General features: G+C 44.4%; 1 protein-coding gene across 3 annotated transcripts in view; it reads left to right on the forward strand.

The window, feature by feature from the left end:
• ASTN2 (astrotactin 2) overlaps positions 1-21,640 on the forward strand; it is a 961,664-nt gene that overhangs the window by 594,400 nt on the left and 345,624 nt on the right. For all 3 annotated transcript variants that reach the window (XM_024126377.1, XM_024126379.2, XM_024126378.1), the window contains one exon: positions 19,156-19,322. In XM_024126377.1, the coding sequence (XP_023982145.1) occupies positions 19,156-19,322 (167 nt within the window). The remainder of the gene's footprint in view (positions 1-19,155; positions 19,323-21,640) is intronic.

Raw genomic sequence — 21,640 nt, forward strand, 5'->3', positions numbered from 1 at the left:
GCACCCATTCTGAGGGAGTGGAAGCCAGCTCTGGAAAAGAGGCGGCGTACCCAGTGTCCCTCAGGGGGGAATGGGTGGCATATTGTATTTGGTACTCAGTAAATAGTAGCTAGAGGACAGTCAGACAGACCACTGGGGAGGTTGTGAAACTAAAGTCTTGAAGGATGCTGCCGTGGGGCTGGATGCTTAGTGTCCTGCTGTGGGTGGCAGGGCTGTGAGAGCATCAGAGCTGACGCTTAGTTCTCAGCGCTTGTAAATTCCCATCCGCCCACCTCCATTCCCGAAACGTTGGACTGGGGAACCTCAGGGTCCCACATATATGACATCTGTCTCCATTCTGGGGTGGATTTTTTTTCCTCCTTTCTCTTTTTTGCTCTCTGCGACACACACAAAAAATAAAATATGCAAACTGCCCAAAATTACACTCAACATACCCTGAATAAATATATACCCACAGAAGCATATGTTCAATGGCTGCTACTCCCTGCGTTTCAAAGCCAACTAGCTTATAAAATCATTCTTCACGCAGAGTCCGGGCGATCAATGAGAAGGTGCAGTGTGAGGACACAGCCTTCAGCTGCAAATTGAGTTTTTAGTTACAAAGGATGCGGAAGGGAAACCAGCCAGTGAAACCCAGCAGGTACTGAAAAGTCCGCATTTCCAGCCTGTCCTGTCCAGGACCTGGCTGTGGCCCTTGGATGTCTTGCTCTTGACCAGGCATAGGAGCGGATAAGAGGGGATTCTTTGGAGTCAAGCTGTATGGGTTTAAATCCTGACTCTACCACTTACAGTGTAGTGTTGGGACAGGCTGCCTTAAACCTCTTTGTTTGAGTCTCCCAGTATCAAAAAAGGGGTTACGTAATAGTACCTACCTTTCGTGGTCATTGTATGAAGAAGGACAACCAAGGGGTTAAGGAAACAGACCCTGGTGCTAGATTTTCTGTCTCTGCCACCCACTTACTGGCGATGTGACCTTGGACAAGTTAACGAACCTCACTGTGCCTCATTTTCCCTATCTAAGTGTGCATGATAATAGTTTCCACCACCGAGGAAGAGATGAGTTAATGCATGTTCACTGCTTAAAATGGGACCTGGCTCCATACTGAGTGCTCAGATCATGTCCAAGGCCCCTTTCCTCAAGTGCCCCCTTGCACACAGGTCTGAAGCAGGCATACCTTGTCAAAATGCCCTTTTGCTCTGTGCCATTCACAGAGGAAAGAGGACAGGAGGCTTCTGAAAACTAAAAGAAATCCAAGCATCTATAGTGTAGACCTGGAAAAAGCCATCTCTCTTCTCCAAGCCTGTTTCCCATTTGTGAGTGGTGAAAATAATAGTACATCCTTTTCTGAATAGTGGTGGAGATTGGATAAGATAATATACCCTAGCAATGTGTCTGGCCTGTGGGGAGAGCATCATCAATGTCCATTTCCCTCCCTGCGCCCTGAAACCACAAAGTGCCTAAACCCAGGTGTCAGTGATTACAGCCGGGACCTTGACAAGTGGGGCTTCTTCACGGGTGGGGGGGTGTCTCGCTGTCAGCCCAGCAGGCGCAGCGTTGGGATGGTACAGACCTGAGCTCAGTGTATGAGCCTCCGCTCCACCCCACACGCCCGCTCACCGTGTGACCTTGGCAAGTCCTCGGACAACTCACACCTCAGGGTCCTCTCCTTCCAACTGGGATCTGAGTCTCTATCTTGCAGTCCCATGAAGTTAAAACAATATAATGAATGGAAAAGTACTTTAGAAACCTTAACGCACATGTGAAAGGCAGCATAGCGTGACTCGATATCTCAGCTCTGCCACTTACTTGCCCTGTGGCCTTGGGACAAGTGACAAAAGTTGTCTGTGCCTCAGTTTCCTTCTCTGAAAAATAAGGAGAGTAGTGTACCTGCACCATCAGGCTGGGGTTAACAGTAGGAATTAATATTCGTAACACGTTGAGAACAGTGCCTGGCACACGGTAAGCACTATTAAGTGTTAGGTATTATTATTATTAATGAGCTATACAAAGGCTATTTATTATCATCACTAGACAGTTATTGAATAGACATGCGTCAGGACTCCTGGCAGATTTTCTTGGGAGAGTGTTCCCTGGCCTCCCTTCTGTCAGATCTCGGTGCTTCTTTGTACCATATAGAAAACCTCAAGGACTGTAAGCATGTGTGCACTTATTTTTCTCCCCATGCTCCCCACTCCACCCTTTGGAATAGATGCTCCTTGAGAGCTGGGGCTAAGGTTTTGTAGATGTGATGGCCTGGAGGACAGCAGGCTTTGAATAAGCATTTGCTGGACTGAACACCCAGTCCATGCAGGGCCCTGGGGGTGCTCCAGAGAGTTGCAGAAGTCTTGGTGACTCCCTTCAGAAGGATGCCCAGGCTGTAGGAGTGAGCTGCAAGCTATGTTCTCAAGCCTCTCCCTCTAGAATAACCTTCTCCATGGTTCCCCAGCTCAGGTGCCACTGACTATCAGAACCGATCACCTGACCTCCCTGGGAATCCCTGTCAGCCGCTTGCAGAGACCCATAGGATGTGCAAGCTGGCAGGGCCCTTGGAGAGCAGCGGCCAGCTTTCTCACTGCACAGATGGGAGGACTGAGGGCCAGAGAAGGGAAGTGCCCAAAGCAGGGACCGTAACCTGTGTCTTCTAACTCCCTGGGCTCCTCTGATGGGAAAGGCAGGCGACCATAAATTCATACAGCCAGCCTTGATCAGCATGTTGTGAGCAAACCCAGCCATGCGTATTCCGCCACTCCCGGCATTCCGCGTTTCATTGCGCTTTGCTTTATCGCGCTTCGCAGATGCTGCAGTTTTTATGAACTGAAGTGTTGTGGCCCCGCTGCATTGTCAGATGATGGTTAGCGTGTTTTAGCAATAAAGTATTTTTAAATTAAAGTATTACATTGTTTTTTAGACATAATGCTATGGCACACTTAATAGACTACGTTATAGTGTAAACATAACTTTTATATGCACTGGAAAACCAAAAAGTTCATCTGGCTCATGTTAGCGGGATATTCACTTTATTGCATTGTTCTGGAACCGAAGCCGCAGTGTCTCTGGGGTCTGCTTGTATTGCTATTTCAGAACTATTCTTTTTTTTAAAATTTTATTGAAGTGTAGCTTATTCACAATGTGTTAATTTCTGCTGTACAGCAAAGTGACTCAGTCATACATCTGTATATATATTCCTTTTCATATTGTTTTCCATTCTGGTTTATCACAGGATATTGAATATAGTTCCCTGTATTTCAGTACTATTCTTTAGCAAAAACCAAGCATAAGCCTCTCAGGGTTTACCCACTTCCTCTGTTGGTCTGGATGCTTCTTTGTGTCTCCATAGGACAGGGGTGGTGTGGTGAGTGGAGGGAGCATGGGGCTAGAGTCAGACACACCTGTGTTTGCACCCCATCTCTACTCCTGGAAAGCTGAGTGACCTGGGAAAAGCACTTCTGGCCCTAAAACCTGTTTCCTCTTCTGCAAACTTAGGCTAATGATAGCAGGCTCATAGGGTTGTCAGCTTCAGCAAAGTAGACTAGTGAAGATACCTGGTGTAGTGCCTGGCCTGCAGTAGGTGCTCAGAGCCTTTGAATTTCCTTTCTTGTGTCTTCAGTAGGAATGTGTTGAACCTGCACAGACGGCTGGCATGTGGGGAGAATGGACTGTTGGCATTTCACTGGAACTCAAGCCAAAATGAAACATAACCAGACATTTCATTACATTCCAAAAATATTTACCAAGCATTGAATATTGAGCGATCATAGTCATAATACCTAAACTTTTATAACAATGGACATTTTACCCTGTACCAGGCACTATGTAATGGACATTAAATGTGTAACTTTTTATTTCCCCCACAGGCATTCTGTTGAGTAGATATAATGAGGCTCATTTCACACTGAGAATGTTGAGACTCAAAGTGTTAATGACGTGACTGATATCACACAGCTAGTTCCGGCATTCCGCGTTTCATTGCGCTTTGCTTTATCGCGCTTCGCAGATGCTGCAGTTTTTATGAACTGAAGTGTTGTGGCCCCGCTGCATTGTCAGATGATGGTTAGCGTGTTTTAGCAATAAAGTATTTTTAAATTAAAGTATTACATTGTTTTTTAGACATAATGCTATGGCACACTTAATAGACTACGTTATAGTGTAAACATAACTTTTATATGCACTGGAAAACCAAAAAGTTCATCTGGCTCATGTTAGCGGGATATTCACTTTATTGCATTGTTCTGGAACCGAAGCCGCAGTGTCTCTGGGGTCTGCTTGTATTGCTATTTCAGAACTATTCTTTTTTTTAAAATTTTATTGAAGTGTAGCTTATTCACAATGTGTTAATTTCTGCTGTACAGCAAAGTGACTCAGTCATACATCTGTATATATATTCCTTTTCATATTGTTTTCCATTCTGGTTTATCACAGGATATTGAATATAGTTCCCTGTATTTCAGTACTATTCTTTAGCAAAAACCAAGCATAAGCCTCTCAGGGTTTACCCACTTCCTCTGTTGGTCTGGATGCTTCTTTGTGTCTCCATAGGACAGGGGTGGTGTGGTGAGTGGAGGGAGCATGGGGCTAGAGTCAGACACACCTGTGTTTGCACCCCATCTCTACTCCTGGAAAGCTGAGTGACCTGGGAAAAGCACTTCTGGCCCTAAAACCTGTTTCCTCTTCTGCAAACTTAGGCTAATGATAGCAGGCTCATAGGGTTGTCAGCTTCAGCAAAGTAGACTAGTGAAGATACCTGGTGTAGTGCCTGGCCTGCAGTAGGTGCTCAGAGCCTTTGAATTTCCTTTCTTGTGTCTTCAGTAGGAATGTGTTGAACCTGCACAGACGGCTGGCATGTGGGGAGAATGGACTGTTGGCATTTCACTGGAACTCAAGCCAAAATGAAACATAACCAGACATTTCATTACATTCCAAAAATATTTACCAAGCATTGAATATTGAGCGATCATAGTCATAATACCTAAACTTTTATAACAATGGACATTTTACCCTGTACCAGGCACTATGTAATGGACATTAAATGTGTAACTTTTTATTTCCCCCACAGGCATTCTGTTGAGTAGATATAATGAGGCTCATTTCACACTGAGAATGTTGAGACTCAAAGTGTTAATGACGTGACTGATATCACATAGTTAAATGGCAACACCAGGTGGGGTTCCTGCCTGACCCCAAAGTGCACACGGGGTGTCTCCCTCCCCTGTGCTGGGCACTGGGGCGGTGCTGACAGGCGGAAGCTGTGTGTGTTACGTTCTCTGCCCTGAAATAGCGCATAGGCTCAGAGGGAGACAGACTGTGACCCAGAAACCATCCCACCTGGCAGAACAGAGTTTGTACTAGAAGAATAATTAATGTGGGAGAGAAGGAAAAATGATTCTCGCTGACTCCAGGCATCCAAACGAAGTCAGAACTTCTACACAGGGACATCTCATGGCACCAGGTGTTCCTAGCAACACCCAGGAGGCCGTTATTTATTATCAGGTCCGTTGTAAAATGGGGAAACCAAGATCAGAAAGGTGTGGTGACTTGCCCGAAGTCACATAGCTAGGAAGTAGCAGCGTCTGGATTAGACTTCATTTCTTTCTGTCTCCTCGGCATTCTTCTGCTTCTTGAGCTCATGAAGGGATCCACAGAGGGGGGCTGTTTGAGCTGTAACTTAGAGGATACGTACGATTCTTTAGAAAGAGGAGGGCAGGCCCGGATGAGGGCAGAGCATGGACAAAGGTACTGAGGTTGGACCCTGCCTACAACAGGCAATGTTGGGCATTGGCCCAGGTGGGTTCCAGATGCGGGTGGAAGGACAGATGAGGCAGGGTGGTGCTTTGGGCAGCGTGCCTGGGAGCTTTCCTCGGGACTGAGGCAGGCGGGCTCTGCCTTCTCCAAAATGGGGAAACCAAGATCAGAAAGGTGTGGTGACTTGCCCGAAGTCACACAGCTAGGAAGTAGCAGCGTCTGGATTAGACTTCATTTCTTTCTGTCTCCTCAGCATTCTTCTGCTTCTTGAGCTCATGAAGGGATCCACAGAGGGGGGCTGTTTGAGCTGTAACTTAGAGGATACGTACGATTCTTTAGAAAGAGGAGGGCAGGCCCGGATGAGGGCAGAGCATGGACAAAGGTACTGAGGTTGGACCCTGCCTACAACAGGCAATGTTGGGCATTGGCCCAGGTGGGTTCCAGATGCGGGTGGAAGGACAGATGAGGCAGGGTGGTGCTTTGGGCAGCCTGCCTGGGAGCTTTCCTCGGGACTGAGGCAGGCGGGCTCTGCCTTCTCCACTCGGGTCCGAGGCCCGCTGGTGGTGCCGGCAGCTGCAGACAGACACTACGCAGGACTCTTATTGATCCCTGGAATCCCTTTTTGCATGCCATCGCCCTCCCTCCGTGTCAGCTTTGCAGCCCAGCACAAATTGAGCGGCAGCTGAATTGACATGAGTTGATTAAAACTCCCAGTAATTATGGGCTCTCGACTGGCCCAGTTGTCCAAATCAATGTCAGCAGTAATAGACAGGCCCTGTTGACAGATTGAGGCTGAGCGGGAGGGGGCGGGGGACGGGGAGCTTCCCCACTCACTCCCATTCCTGGCGGTACTCCAGAGGCCTCCTGGGGTGAGAAGCATCAGGCTCACTCAGTCTCTAATCAACGGGGCGGCTCTTACTAAAGGACTCAGCGCATGTGATCCTCACTAACCTCGCCAGCAAAATGGGTGTATCTCAGAGGTGCCTCTGAGTTTTGTTGTGGGGATTTGTAGAAATAGCATATGGGAAGTATGCAGCCCATGGGAGGTGCTCGATAAATAGCCATTTCATTTCCTTCCTTGCTTCCTTCTCTTCTTCTTCCTCTCCCCAGGATTCTGTACCTGATCTGTGCATCTAAGACTATCCTGCCAGCATCCTCTCTGAGTCCCCTCGTTAACTCATCATAGGGACCTTCCCATAAGGTTCTCAGAATCCTTGTGTAGCCCAAGCCAGTCTGAAGCACTTGTGACATCACAGGCAGGCCACCTCCATGTGGATCAGGGGAAAGAGCACCTCATTTACAATTAGGGAATCTTCAGTGGTGGGCACAGCCTTCCTCTCCCTTGCTGTGTGACCTTAGGCAAGTCACTTGGCCTCTCTGGGCTTTAGTTTCCTCATCTGAAGAGTGAATAGGATGATATTGGTCCTACCTTAGCATTGATGGGAAAAGCAAAAGCTGCCTGTGGCGGTGTTCTGCCTCCTCTCCACATGTAATGGGTCTCCTTCCATTGCTTCCTGAATGTATTTCCTATCTGGGGGAAAGTAATGAGCTATCCACAACAGGAGTTACCGTTTTTTGAGCGCCTGCCATTGTGGCAGGTCTGTGGCAGGTACATGATCTAGTTTGGTTCTCTCACAAGCCCAGAGAGGTAGGAGTGACCTCTCCAGTGGAGAGATGTGGAAACCAAGGCTCAGGGAAGCCAGGGCACACAGCAAGAAAGTGGTTTGGCCGGATTTCACTCGCAGATGTGGGGATGCTGTGTAGCTGCCAGCGTGCTCAGCCTTTCATTCACGCCTAAGCTCACAGTTGCCGTTGTCTCATTTAATCTTGACCGTGATCTTACGGGGCAGTGCTACTGTTAGGAAGCAGCGCTCTTCCCAGGAGGTCGTACTATCATTCCGCTTGCATTGGCAGTGAGAGAGAAAGCAAATGCTTACGGAGCCCTTGGAGGAGGACAAAACTTTGCCCGTGGTTAGGCAGGTTTGGAGGCATCCTTGGGATTTCTTAAAGTGCGCTCCCTCAATCAAAGGAAATTCTCCATTTTCTTCTGAAATACTTTAGACCTAGTTCTCCCCTTTTCCAGATCCATAGTTGCTTTGGTACAAACCAAGCAGCTCAGAGCTAAAAGGCTTCTCCAACTTCCTATTGCCCAATTCCTTCATTTTATAGCAGAGGCAACAGACTCAGAGGGTGGGATGTGCTTGCCTGAAGCCAACCAGCGAGTCAGAGACCAAAGCCAGGCAGAACTGGAACTCAGTGCTCTGGAGAGCCATTCCCGTGCATCTATAGAGGGCTCGCTAGGATCTGGCTTCTTATCCCCAGCATCCCATCTGCCTCCTGCTTCCACTTTGGCTCAGAGAAGCCTGGCGATGAGCTCAAGGTGACAGCCAGTACGAGGCTGGGTCTAAGCTGGAGCTCTTTCCATTACCCCATGCTGCCTGTCAGGCCCCAGGTTGCAGAGGAGAGTGGAGGTGCCACATTCCTGTCTCCCAGCGCCCAGGGAGGGGCAGGGCTCATCCTCCAGCACCACTGGGAAATCCCCCAGGCTTATTCACCACATGAGTCAATCCGGCCCCAGGAAAAGTTATTCTGTTTTGCAAGTTGGTTGTTTTTCCTTCTGCTTAGAACAGCTGGTCCACCTTCTAGACTTGCGGGTGGGGTGGTAGAACAGCTCATTACAAATTTTGCGCTGGGAGCAATTTGCATTCCATAATTAATGAACATTAAAATGCATAATTACAAACAGAAACAAATGGCTTGGTGCTGATGAAAAGTCAGGCTGGGAAGGAGCCAGAGCAGGCACAGGGGATGGAGGAGGAGGCTGGAGAGAGCAGGGCAGGGCCAGCCTGTGCTGGAAACAGCTGGGAACCCCCCAGTTGCCTCCCCTCCCCCTGCTAAGATCCCTGAGGCTTTAAGCCTTAGGGACCCAGGCCCAGGGTCTTCCTGTGGGCTCTCTTCTGAGATGGGGCAGAATGGGGGCTGTGAAACTCTGGAGCCCAGCTGACCTGAGTTAGACCCCAAGCTCTCTCACCTACTTACTATAAAGCCTCAGGCAAAGGAGCCACACTCCAAGGAATGGGGTTACTCTCAGCTGGACCTGCCCCCATTCTCCTGCCCACTCCTTGTCCCCCAGAGCCCACCTCCCAAGGCTCCTTCTGTGAGCTCTAAGAATGTACTTAGAAATAACGGAATTCACTTACTTCAGTAATCTCTTCAAAGTAGCAAGTCAAATCACTTATTCCTCTGCCAGCAACCCTCTAGTGCCTTCCAGTTATACTTGAATAAACTTGAGACGCCTTCTCATGACAGAAGCCGGGGGTCAGTAACTTTTTTGTATAAAGCACCACATGGTAAATATTTTAGGCTTTGCAAGTCACACGTGGTCCTTGTGTGTGTGTGTGTGTGTCTCATATTCTTCTTTAAAAATCAAACAAAACAAACAAACAAACTTTAAAAATGTAAAGAAACATTTTTAGCTCTGGGGCTGTGCAAAAATAGGCTGTGCGGTGGGGGAGTGGAGTTCTTTTCTCTATTCCACTAAAAATAACTAAAAACTCTGGAGGTTATATATAAAACAAATGGAAGACAGTGAGAAGTGGAGAGAAGAGAAGGCGGCAGACCAGCTAGGGATTTTGAGCCACAAGGAAGGACATGGTGGTCATTCCCTGGGTTTTCTTTTTGCCTCATAGGTCCCAAACTTGGAGCTCAAGGAGACAGCAACTCAGAAAGGCTGATAGATAAAGACACAAACAAGCGAACAAAAAGAAAAAAAAAAAAAAAAAAAAAAGGCTGCTTTCTAAGGCAAAGTATCAGAAAAAGGGCAGCTGACCAAGATAGAAAATTTTAGATACTAACCATTCCATTCAGGCCAAACATCACAGAAAATTATAATAATACTAACAATGATAACAACATGCCCCCTCCCCCACCCATGCTAATAAAGGCCAAGGAGGGAACTAGATTCCATCGTTGGCAGGCTGTACTGAGACCATCTGCCAACCCAGTTCCCCCTCCCTGCTGGGGTGGTGTCGGACAAGGTCAAGTAAGGAGCCAGGACTTTAATCCCCACTGAGAGGTAATGAGCAACCCTCCTACCCCCATCCAAGGTCCATCCAGTGTCAGTGGAGACTAAATAAAGAGCCTGGACTTCACCCCAACCTTCAGTAATAGGGTACTCTTCCCCTCCCTGCTGAGGTATTGCCAGAGGAGGCCTAGTAGAAAGTCAGGACCATTGACCATTGATCAGTAGTGATGAAGCCAACCCCCACGCCGCCCAGATGGTGTCAGTGGGGAACGGTAACTCAGCACACCTACCATTCCCATCCAGGAAACTATCCGTGGAGTCCTAATAGGGAGTCAGCTTCCCACCACCCCCCCAGCAGTAATGAGGACCCTTCCCTCTTGGGTATCAGTGGAGGCCAAGTGGGGAAACTGGGATTCTGCCTCCCCCTGACAATAACAAGGTGTGTCTCCCCTTTCACCTGCTGGAGCAGTGTCAGAAAAAGCCAGATTTAAAAATATATATTTAAGATTCAGAATTTTAAAAATAATATAACATAATGTCCCAAATATCTAGGTTTCCACTGGGAATCACTTGTCATACCAAGAACCAGGGAGATCTCAAACAGAATGAAAAGAGACAACCAGTAAGTGCCACTACCAAGATAACAGAGATATTAGAATTATCTGACAAATATGTTGGACTAGCCGTCATAAAAATGCTTAAGCAAGCAATTATACGCACAAATGGAAAAAAAAAATCTCAGCAGAGAAGTAAAAGATATAAAGGAGAAGCGAATGGAAATTATGTAACTGAAAAATACAATAATTGATTTACAAAATGCAGTGGATTGACTCACTAGCAGAATGGAGAGGACAAGGAAATAATCAATGAACTGAAAGACAGAACAGTAGACATTACCCACTCTGAACATCAAGAGAAAATAGATTGGAAAAGAAAATGAACACAGTCTCATGGGCCTGTGGGACTGTGAAAAAAGATGTAACATTTGTGTCATTGGGGGCCCAGAAGAACAGAAGCCAGAGAGCAGGACTAAAAAAGTACTCAAAGAAATGATGGCTAAAAACTTCCAATTTAGCAAAATGACTCATTCTACAGATTCAAAAAGCTGAGCAAACTCAAGGATAAACACAAAGAAATCCACACCAACACATCAGAGTCAAATTTCTGAAAATATCTTTAGTTTTTCAAAAGAAAAAATCTTAAAAAAAAGGAGAGAGAAATGACATCTATAGGGGAAACACAATTTGAATGATGGTAGAATTCTCATAAGAAATCATGGAGGCCAGAAGGAAGTGGCACAACATTTTTTCAAGTGCTAAATAAAAAAGAGCTGTCAAACCAGAATCCTATGTCCAATAAAATATCCTTTAGAAATGAAGGAGAAATTAAGACATTCTCAGATGAAGGAAAACTCAGAAAATTTGTCACCTGCAGACTTAGTCTAAATAAATGGCTAAGGAAAGTTACCAAACAAAAAGGAAGTCATAAAAGAAGGGATCTTGGAACACTGGGAAGGAAGAAAACACAGTTAGCAAAAATATAGGTAAATGCATTAGACCTTCCTTCTCCTCTTGAGTTATCTTCATTGTGTTTGATGGTTAAAGCCAAAATGATAGCAGTGTCTGATGTGATTCTGAATACAGTCCACCCAATATCCCCAGGTTTCATATCCACAGATTCCACCAACCTCTGATGTAAATTTCCCAGTTGGTTGAATTTGTGGATGGGAAACCTGGAGTTATGGAGGGCTGAGTGTATTTATTGCACCAGGCCATATGAAGGACTTGAGCATCGGTGGAGGTTGGTGTCTGTGTGGACTCCTGGAACCAATCTGCTATGGATACCAAGGGACAACTGTATATTTAGAGGAATATTTAAGAAAATTATGTTAGAAATGGGAGCGGATAAAGGGACATAAAGAGAAGTAAGCTTTCTTTTTTAAAAAACTTTATTTTTATTTTTGGCTGCGTTGGGTCTTCGTTGCTGCATGCAAGCTTTCTCTAGTTGCGGCGAGCAGGGGCTAATCTTCGTCACAGTGCACGGGTTTCTCATTGCGGTGGCTTCTCTTGTTGTGGAGCATGGGCTCTAGGTGCATGGGCTTCAGCAGTTGTGGCATGCAGGCTCAGTAGTTGTGGCTCGCGGGCTCTAGAGTGCAGGCTCGGTAGTTGTGGCACGTGGGCTCGGTTGCTCTGCGGCATGTGGGATCTTTCCGGACCAGGGCTGGAACCCGTGTCCCCTGCATTGGCAGGCAGATTCTTAACCACTGCGCCACCAGGGAAGTCCCAAGAGAAATAAGCTTTCTACACATCACTTAAACTGGTAAAATAATGGCACCAGTACACTACGGTAAGTTATGCATACTAGAACAACCACTAAAAACTTTACAAAGAGATGTACCCCCAAAATATTATAGATAAATTAAAAAGAATTTCTAAAAAATGTTCAAGTAACCCACAGGAAGGTAAGGCAAAGAAAGCAGAGAAATGAAAAGCAGAGATGAGAAAACAGAAAGTAAACCAGTAGACTTAAGTTCTAAACTATTAATAATCACATTAAATGTAAGTGATCTAAATACACAAATTAAAAGACAGAAATTGGCAGAGTGGGTTAAAAATCATGACCCAAATATATGCTCTCTACAAGACATTCACTTCACATACAATGATTTAGGCAGGTTGAAAGTAAGCAGATCAGAAAAGACATATACATAGCAAACCAAAGCTGGAGCAGCTATATTAATATCATATAAAGTAGGCCTTAGAGCAAAGAAAGTTATCAGAGAAGGACACTGTATAATAATGAAAGGGTTGTCCACCAGGAAGACATAGATATCATAGATATTTATGCATCAAACAACAGAGCTGCAAAATGTATGGAGCAAAAACTAATTGAACTGAAAGGAAAAATAGACTCATCCACAGTTATAGTTGGATCCTTCCACACCCCTCCCTCAACAACTGATACAACACTTAGACAGAAAGTTAACAATGTTATAGATTAGGTTAGTAACACCCCCAACCCAAAGGATCTAGTTAACATTTATAGAACACTCTGCGCAGCAACAACAGAATACACATTCTTTTTAAGTACCTATGGGACATGTACTGAGATGGACCATATTCTGGGCCTTTGGTAAAAGGCTCAACAAATTTAAAGAATTTAAATCATACAGAGTGTGTTCTCCAGCCACCACAGAATCAAACTAGAAAGCAATAACAGATAACAGAAAAATCTCTAAATACTTGGAAACTACACGACACATTTCTAAACAATCCATGGGTTGAGAGGAAATCTCAAGGGCAATTAAAAATACATTGAACTGAATGAAATAAAAATACAGTATATCAAAAGGTGTGGGACGCAGCTAGCACAGTAATTCCTCTTTTCCTTAAAGTAAAAGTCTTTATATTTAATGAGGAGGAAATTTATAGCCATAAATGCATACATTAGATTAAAAGTTTCAAATTAATAATCTAAGTTCCCCACCTCAAGAACCTACAAAAAGGAGAACAAAAGAAGCTCAAAGCAAACAGAAGAAAGGAAATCAATGCAACTGAAAACAGAAAAATAGAAAAAGTCAATGAAACCAAAAAAAAAAAAAAAAAAAAAGATTCTTTGAAAATGTCAAGAAAATTGAAAAAAGGTAAACAAAATAGCAAGACTTTTAAAGAAAAGAAGAGGGAAGACACAAGTTACCAATATCAGGAATGAGATGGATAATATCACTACAGACCCTGCAGATGTCAAAAGGATTAATAAAGGACTGTTACAAATAGCTATACACACATATATTTGACCACCTAGATGAAATGGATCAATTCCTTGAAAAATGCAAAATATCACAACTCACCCAATATGAAATAGATATTTGAATAGCCCTATAACTATTAAGAAAATTGAAATTGTAACTTAAAAACTCCCCCAAAAGAAATCTCTAAGCTTGAGTAGTTTCACTGGAGATGTAAACCTCAGTGTAAGTCTCACGCCTCATACAAAAATTAACTTGAAGTGTATCACAGAATTAACTGTAAAACATAAAGCTATAACACTTCTAGAACACACACATACACACACACGAGAAAATATTTGAGATTTGAGCTTGGCAAAGAGTTCTTAGATTCCAAGATATAGATTTTATGATACATAAAAGAGAAAATAACTTGGATTTCATCAAAATTAGAAACATTTGCTCTGTGAAAGCTCAGTTGAAGAAGATGAGAAGACAAATTACAGAGTGGGAGAGAAAATATTTGCAAACTGCATATTTGACAAAAGTCTAGTGTCTAGAATATATAAAGAACTCCCAAACCTTAACAATTAAAAACAATCCAATTAGAAAATGAACGATAGACATTGAGAGACATCTCACTGAAAAGGATATAAAGGTGGAAAATAAACACAAAAGGTGTTCAGCATCATTAACAATTAGAGACATACAAATTAAAACCACAGTGGATGGGCTTCCCTGATGGCGCAGTGGTTAAGAATCCGCCTGCCAACGCAGGGGACACGGGTTCGAGCCCTGGTCCAGGAGGATCCCACATGCCGCAGAGCAACTTAGCCCATGCGCCATGCCTGCGCTCTAGAGCCTGCACTCTAGAGCCTGCGTGCCACAACTACCGAAGCCCGCGTGCCTAGAGCCTGTGCTCCGCAACAAGAGAAGCGGCCGCAGTGAGGAGCCTGCACGCCTCAACGAAGAGTAGCCCCCACTTGACACAACTAAAGAAAGCCCGCGCGCAGCAACGAAGAGCCACCGCAGCCAAAAATAAATGAATGAATGAATGAATGGAAAAACACAGTGGAGGTATTATTACACATCTGTCAGGATGTGTAAATAAAATGAAAAACATTGACGACATCAAATGCTGATGAGGATGTGGAGAAACTGGATCGCTCATGTTTTGCTGGTGGGGATTTAAAATAGTACAACCACCCTGGAAAAGTTTGGCAGCTTCCTAAAAGTATTAAACATGTAACTACCGTACAACCCAGAAATTATACTCCATGGCTTTTTTTCCCTAGAGACATGAAAATGTATGTCCACACAAAAACTTGCACACTAATGTTTATAGCAACATTATTCATAATAGCCAAGAACTGGAAACAACCCACATGTCCTTCATCAGGCAAACAGTTAAACTATAGTGCATCCATAGCATGGCATAATACTCTGCAATATAAAAGGAACTAAATACTGATACATGAAGATACCTGGATGAATATGAGAATTATGCTAAGTGAAAAATAACCCTAAAAGGTCACAAGCTATATGGTTTTATTTATGTAACCTTCTTGAAATGACAACATTATAGAAATGGAGAGCATATTAGTGGTTGCCAAGTATTAAGGAAGGGAGTCAAGTGAGCAGTGGGTATGGCTTTAAAAAGGCAAGAGGAGGAATCTATGTAGTGATGGAAATGTTTTGTATCTTGATTATCAATGTATATATCCTGGTTGTGATAGTTTGATATAGTTTTTTTTTTTTTTTTTTAGTTTGATATAGTTTTGCAAGATATTACTATTGAGGAAAACTGGTAATACTCTGGATCTCTCTGTATTGTATTATTTCTTACAGTTGCATGTGAATCTATAAGCATCTCAAAATTGTAATATATATAACTAAAAAAAAAAAAAAAAAAAAAGAAGCACAGGCCTCTGACTGGATTTGGCCTACAGACCATCGTGTGCCAACTTCTGGCTTAAGTGATTTGGTCACTTTCTACGTCTCACCCCTTGCCTTGTGCTAACATTGCTTCCCCCTGTCTCACGGAGCTTCAGCTGCTTTGGCTTCCTCTGTTCCATGGACAGGCCAACACTGTTCCTGCCTCAGGACTCTCATACTTGCTGTTCCTTCTTGGACCACTCTTCCCACTACTACTCACCTGGGAGATTCCACTTATTATTCAGGTTTAGTTCAGGTGTTCAATGTATGCCTCCTTTACTCTATCCCCGTTCACTTTTTATCATATTGCACTTTTGTTGTACTTCTTTACTCTATGAAATAATCATTTTACTTCTTGTTAATTATTTGTCTTCTCCCTAGAATTTAAGCTCCATGAGAGCAGGGTCTTGCTTGCCTTCTTTACTACTGCATGTCCAGCACCCAGCATCTTTGCTTAGCACTGAGTAGATGTTCAATATACATTTGTTAAATGATCCAGAGCAGGACTTATATGGATGAGAAAGAAAAAGATAAACGGATAGTCCCAGTTAGGTTTTATGGGAGGGAATGGATTCATTCATTTATCATTTGTTCCACTTACCCATTCATTTATCCTTCATTTACTGAGTGCCCAGATTCTTTAGGTTGTTTTCTCATAGGGTCGCCAGAAATGCCTCCCAGAGAGGCATTCTTATTTCCATCTTACAGGTGAGGAGCCTGAGGCTGTCTCTGAGGAGAAGCACTTGCCTAGATGCTCAGTGTCAAAGGCCTGTGTGCAATTCAAGACTAACATCAGTCCTACTGGGCCCGTCTTCAAGGTGTTGCCTCCATTTAATGAAGAAAAGCTGAGGCCCAATTAGGTTCAAGGTCACCGGGCAGGTGACTGGTGGACCTGAGAAGAGTTCTGATCTTCCTCTCTCTAGTACACCAGAATCTCCCTTTTGCTCCAATGACATTCATCTCTTTCCTCTAAGAAGACATCCCCGACCCAAGTCTCCCTACTCCAATATTCCCCAATCACATTTGCAGAGTTTCCATTTTCCCATTCAAGTTATACTGTGTTTCTTCATGTTTGCTTTATAACTAGTTCTCTGTCGGACAGATATGTGTATTTCTCATTTCTCAGACTAGATCCTAAGCTTCTTAATCATACCCAGAGCGGCAGCTACCATTTGCCAAACACTGTGCTAAGCGCTTGTTACATTTATCTCACTGTATTAGTTATCTTTCGCTGTGTAACAGATTATCCCCAAATTGGGCAGCTTAAAACAGAAAGCATTTATTATCTCACACCATTTTTAAGGATTAGAAATTTAAGAGTGGCTTAGCAAACTGGGTGGTTTAAGAAAATAGAAATGTATTTTCTCAAGGTTCTGGAGGCCAGAAATCTGAAATCAAGATTGTCAGCAGGGTCCTCCTCCCTCAAAGGGCTCCAGGGGAGAAAGCATCCTTGTCTCTCCAGCTTCTGGTGGCTGCAGCATTTGGTGACCTGTGGCCACATCACTCCAATCTGCGCTGTATCCCCACATGGTCCTTTGCATGTGTGTAATCTCTCTGTGCCTCTTTTTTATAAGGACATTTGTGACAGCATTTAGAGCTACCTAGATAGATAATCCCGATTAGTCTCCTCATCTCAAGAGCTTTCATATGATTACATCTGCAAAACAACGTTACCATAGAAGGTAACAGTCACAGGTTCCAAGGGTTAAGATGGGGGCGTATCTTTGGGAGCCATTATTAGCCCTGCCACACCACCTCATAGGTTTGCCATAAGGATTAACTACGTTAAATTAGATACAGTGTTTAGATTATGCCTGGAATATAGAACATATTGTTTTAAAGAATAAAAGTGGTAGGGAATCGGTGGGGGGTGGAAAGAACTGTCAGTAATACCCCGCCCCAGATATCTCCTGTTACCTGGTGAGAAGGTCAGCCCTTCCTTCCAGCACTCACCCCTACATCTCTGCAGACAGATGACCCAGCCCCAGGTACCAGCACACAGCTCCCAATGACCCCATGACTAGGTGCCTTTCTGTCTGACAGTGAATGTTCTGAGACAAACAGGGGCCTCCTCTGAGCTTGTATTAATATGTACAGCACTTCACTCCCATAGAAGATTGATTTTTCTTTTTAAGCACAAAATGTAGCCAGTTTTATAACCTTTCTGCAGCTTGACAAAGGCCATTTATAACCAACTCTCTCTGTCACCCTTCCTGGAGCCAGTCTCAAATGTCTTGAAGAACTCTCTCGTGCATCTGTAATTATGAATTCTTCTTAGGCAAAATTTAATTTCTAAGAGAGATGACCTTTTTTTGTTATTGTGGTTTTTGTAAATTAATTTTGGGGTGTGTGTTTTGTTATTGATGTTGTGCAGGATGGCGGCTTGGGGAGGGGACAAGGGAGCTGGTTGGGAGGAGAGGACCGTTGCGAGGGCGTTTTAGTCAGCGATGTCCAGTGATGGATGAGGAGGGCGGGCTCTGGGTGTTAATCTTGGTGGGCAGGAAATGCCAGCAGGGTGACTGAAATTAAAACCTAGTACCTCATTTTCTCTCCCAAATGCAGGAGATTTGGGACTTCTTCTCCATCCGCTGGACTGGAGATGAGCTCAGCCTCATCAAATGATGGGAAACTAAATTAAATACATAGGTGGTTTTACCTAGGGTATAAGAGCTTCCATTTACGGAGCACTTAGCAGGTACACCCTCAGCTGGGCGCACCAGAGGAGCATTCGACTGAGGTCACTCAAGGTCGTAATCGTTGGGGTTTTTAAGGGACCAGAGGGCAACCCGTTTGGTTACCTGGAGGAAAGTGCACATGGCCTGGCAGAGGGTTTGATATCATCTGCAGAGGACCTTGGCTGTCAGCTTTAGGAAGATTCACTTTGTTGTTGTTTAGAATTCATTTATTTATTTAAGCTGGGGAGTGACGCTACTTAGAAATATCACTCTGGAGACCATGAGGAGGATGGTATACAGCAGGCCAGACTGCAGGCCAGCAGACTGTTTAGGAGGCCTTTGTGAAGATGCAGGAGTCTCATTTAGGACTTCAGGTACTAGGATGGAGAAGAGGTGACACATTCAAGACAGGAAGGAAGAGAACTCACATTTGATGAGTACCAAATTTCATGCCAAATTCTGAAGTAAGTTATGCAGCCCCTGTGGTCCAACTTAAGCTTGACAACAAATCCACAGATGCAGGTGCTAGGCTCCTTTAACAGATAAGGGAGTTGAAGCTCAGAGAGGGTGAGTAACTTGCCCCAGATCACACAGGGAGAAGGGGAAGATCTGGAACTTAAACTCATATTGGTAAAAGCTCTTTAAAATATATCTGGCTGCCTCCCATGGTGACCCTACTGGACAATAATAATAAACACAATAATGATGATGATCCCAGCAATATCAGTATTCATAGCAGCTCACATTTGCTGTATGGTTGCCGTATGAGCCACAGAGTTCTAAGTACTTTGCACACACTATCTCCCTTCATTCTCATAACTTTACAAGATCGATATCGACAAAAGCTCCATTTTACAGGTGGGCACACTGAGGTTCAGAGAGGTAAAGGAATTTATCCAAGGCCACACAGCTGTTAGTTGGTTGGTCAAATGAGACTCTGAACCTGTCTCTACAGTCCCAACACCTGCCCCTTTTCAAAAGGTGGGAGGAGAGGGCGTGATGAGACCCTCCACTTCTTCAGCTGTAACCACCCTGTTGCTGTCTCTCTGAGCAGTGCCCCGAGGAGCTGAGGCCCATGAAGGACGGCTCCGGCTGCTATGATCACTCCAAAGGCATCGACTGCTCCGATGGCTTCAACGGTGGCTGCGAGCAGCTGTGCCTGCAGCAAACACTGCCTTTGCCCTACGATGCCACCTCCAGCACCATCTTCATGTTCTGCGGGTGAGTCTCTGTCCCCGAGGCCCGGCCTCTCCCTTCACAGCAGTGGGAAGGATGCAGAAAAAAGATCAGGAACTACAGCCTGGCCCAGCTGGGACTGACCTTCAATGAAATGGCCTTTCTGCCTCTGCCTTTTCAGCCCAAGAGGAAAAAGGCAACAGTATAACCTTTTGTTGGGGATTGAAAAGAAGAATGGAAGAAGAAAAATAAATAATTGATTAATGGTTATGACAAATGGAATCCTTGCTCAGGCTGCATCCTAGGGTCAGGATTTTTTTTCTGCAAAAGTCTCTTGCCCCTTCTGCATCACCCTGTAGCACTGACCGGGGGGTCAGTGTATTTTGGAGACAAAAGCAGGCACCGTGAAGGTGTCCCTGAGAAAGCAGCAGGTGTGGTGCTTAAGAACACGGGCTTAGCCCAGGCTTTCAGCTTTCTTTCTGCAGGGATTCAGCAGTGCCAAGTTCAGAGGTTACCCCCTCTTTGTCCTAATGCCCCTATCAATAATAATAATTAATTGGGGGAGGTGAGGTGGAAAAGAAACAATGCAGGCAAAGCTCAAAGTTCTCGCTCATGCTAAGAAATCAGCTGAGTTTTAAACTGAGTATGAGACTGAAAGAGGGGGTCACGTTAGGACCAGCTTGCTGAGTGACCTGGGACAAGTCACTGTCCCTCTCTGGGAGGCAGTTTGACGACTTGGGAAGTGAGGTCTTTGGACAACGACGCCTAATAGTTGTTCCAACTTATCTTGTTCTCCTTGTTGAAAAAGTCTGCAGTGGGAGTTACCTCCGCCATGGAGAGCTTCTAGCAGAGCATTTGGTCCTCAGCAGTCACTCAAGAAAATGGCAGCCTTTTTTCTTCTCTTCATTCCCTTTCTGATGATGTCTTCATATTAGAAAATTTGCTCTTTTTTTGACATTCTGTGACTCAGAAAAATAATTCTTTGCTTGTGCAAGATGGTTGGCCATTGAAGTGTGCTCAGTGCTTTACTAAGATAGAAAAGCAGAATGAAGCATAAACAAACTTTTCAGTCCTACATATGACGAAAGAGGAGGTGGGGGAATGTGTATGGGTTTAATCTCAGTTTAACAGAAAATTAATTTTACCTGCATGGTTCTACTCCATGGGGTCTGGTTTTCCTTCTGGGGCTTATTTCAGGGTCTCCCCACCCCAGCCCCAGTTACACCGGGTGCTGCAGGCGCCCTTGAGCAGTTGTTAAAGCAACTTGCCGGAGGCCCTAGATACGTACCAGTCAGATAAATAAGAAATAAAGTATTGTATGCAGACCTGAGTTTATAGGGTCTCTCCTCAGCTTAAGTGACTGCAGGGCAGCGTTGAGTAAATTATGTGTGGGCTTACATCTGAGACTTGAATAGTAAATCAGCTGTGTTCTTATCATTGTTATTGCACTTGGGGGGAGAAGTGTCCTTCTGTTGCAAATTACGGTAACAGCAGGGGCTACGGCAGTAATGGATTTTGACTTAGAAACCGTCACCACCGTTCATCCCTAGCACACTGCAGCAGTCAAGGGGAATCCGTAGACTTGGGTTCTAATCCTAACTCTACCTCTAACTTTCTCCTAAACATCAGGCAACTCTCAGGACCCCTGACCTTCGGTTTCTCCATCTCTAAAATTTTAATAATATCTACATTAACAGACTGATGTTTGTGAAGATTGCAAAGTACATTGATTACTCCGTTCAGGTTAAGTCATGTGCCCAGGGTCACACGGCTGGTAATGTAGCTTACCACCTCTCGCTGTGTGACCTTAAGCAAGGTACTTAACGTCTCTATGCCTCAGTTTTCTCATCTGTAGGAAAGATGATAATAGCATCTCTCTATAGAGTTGCTATGAGGATTAAATACGTCACATTAATTGCATCACCGTTTACATTAATATTTCTAAAGTCCTTTGGAACAGTGCCCTGCACGAGTTAGCACTAGTGTGTATTTGTTAAATAAAATAGCTGAAGCGAATGACAGTAATGACAAGAGCCCTCCACTTGCTCAGTGACCTGAGGTGCTCAACCGCTTAGTTTCCGGGTCTGTGAGACAAGGACAAACTAACCTTCCCTACCCAGAAAGGTCTCTTAAAGTTTTAAGTTAGGCTGAATCGGGAGAGGGTGCTATGAGCTGTTAAAGCTCATCCAAATGCTGATAAACAGGACAAAAATGAGAATAAACCTCAGGTCTCCTGAAACCAACTGCAATGTCAACATGCTTTGAAAATTGCCTATTAAGGATGCAAATGAGACGTTAGCCACACTTGTTAGAAGCACTGTAAACAAAACAACAGAAGCCATTAGCAGGTACTTGTGTGAAAG

Source organism: Physeter macrocephalus, chromosome 9, assembly GCF_002837175.3.
Source record: "Physeter macrocephalus isolate SW-GA chromosome 9, ASM283717v5, whole genome shotgun sequence".
Lineage (NCBI taxonomy): Eukaryota > Metazoa > Chordata > Mammalia > Artiodactyla > Physeteridae > Physeter > Physeter macrocephalus.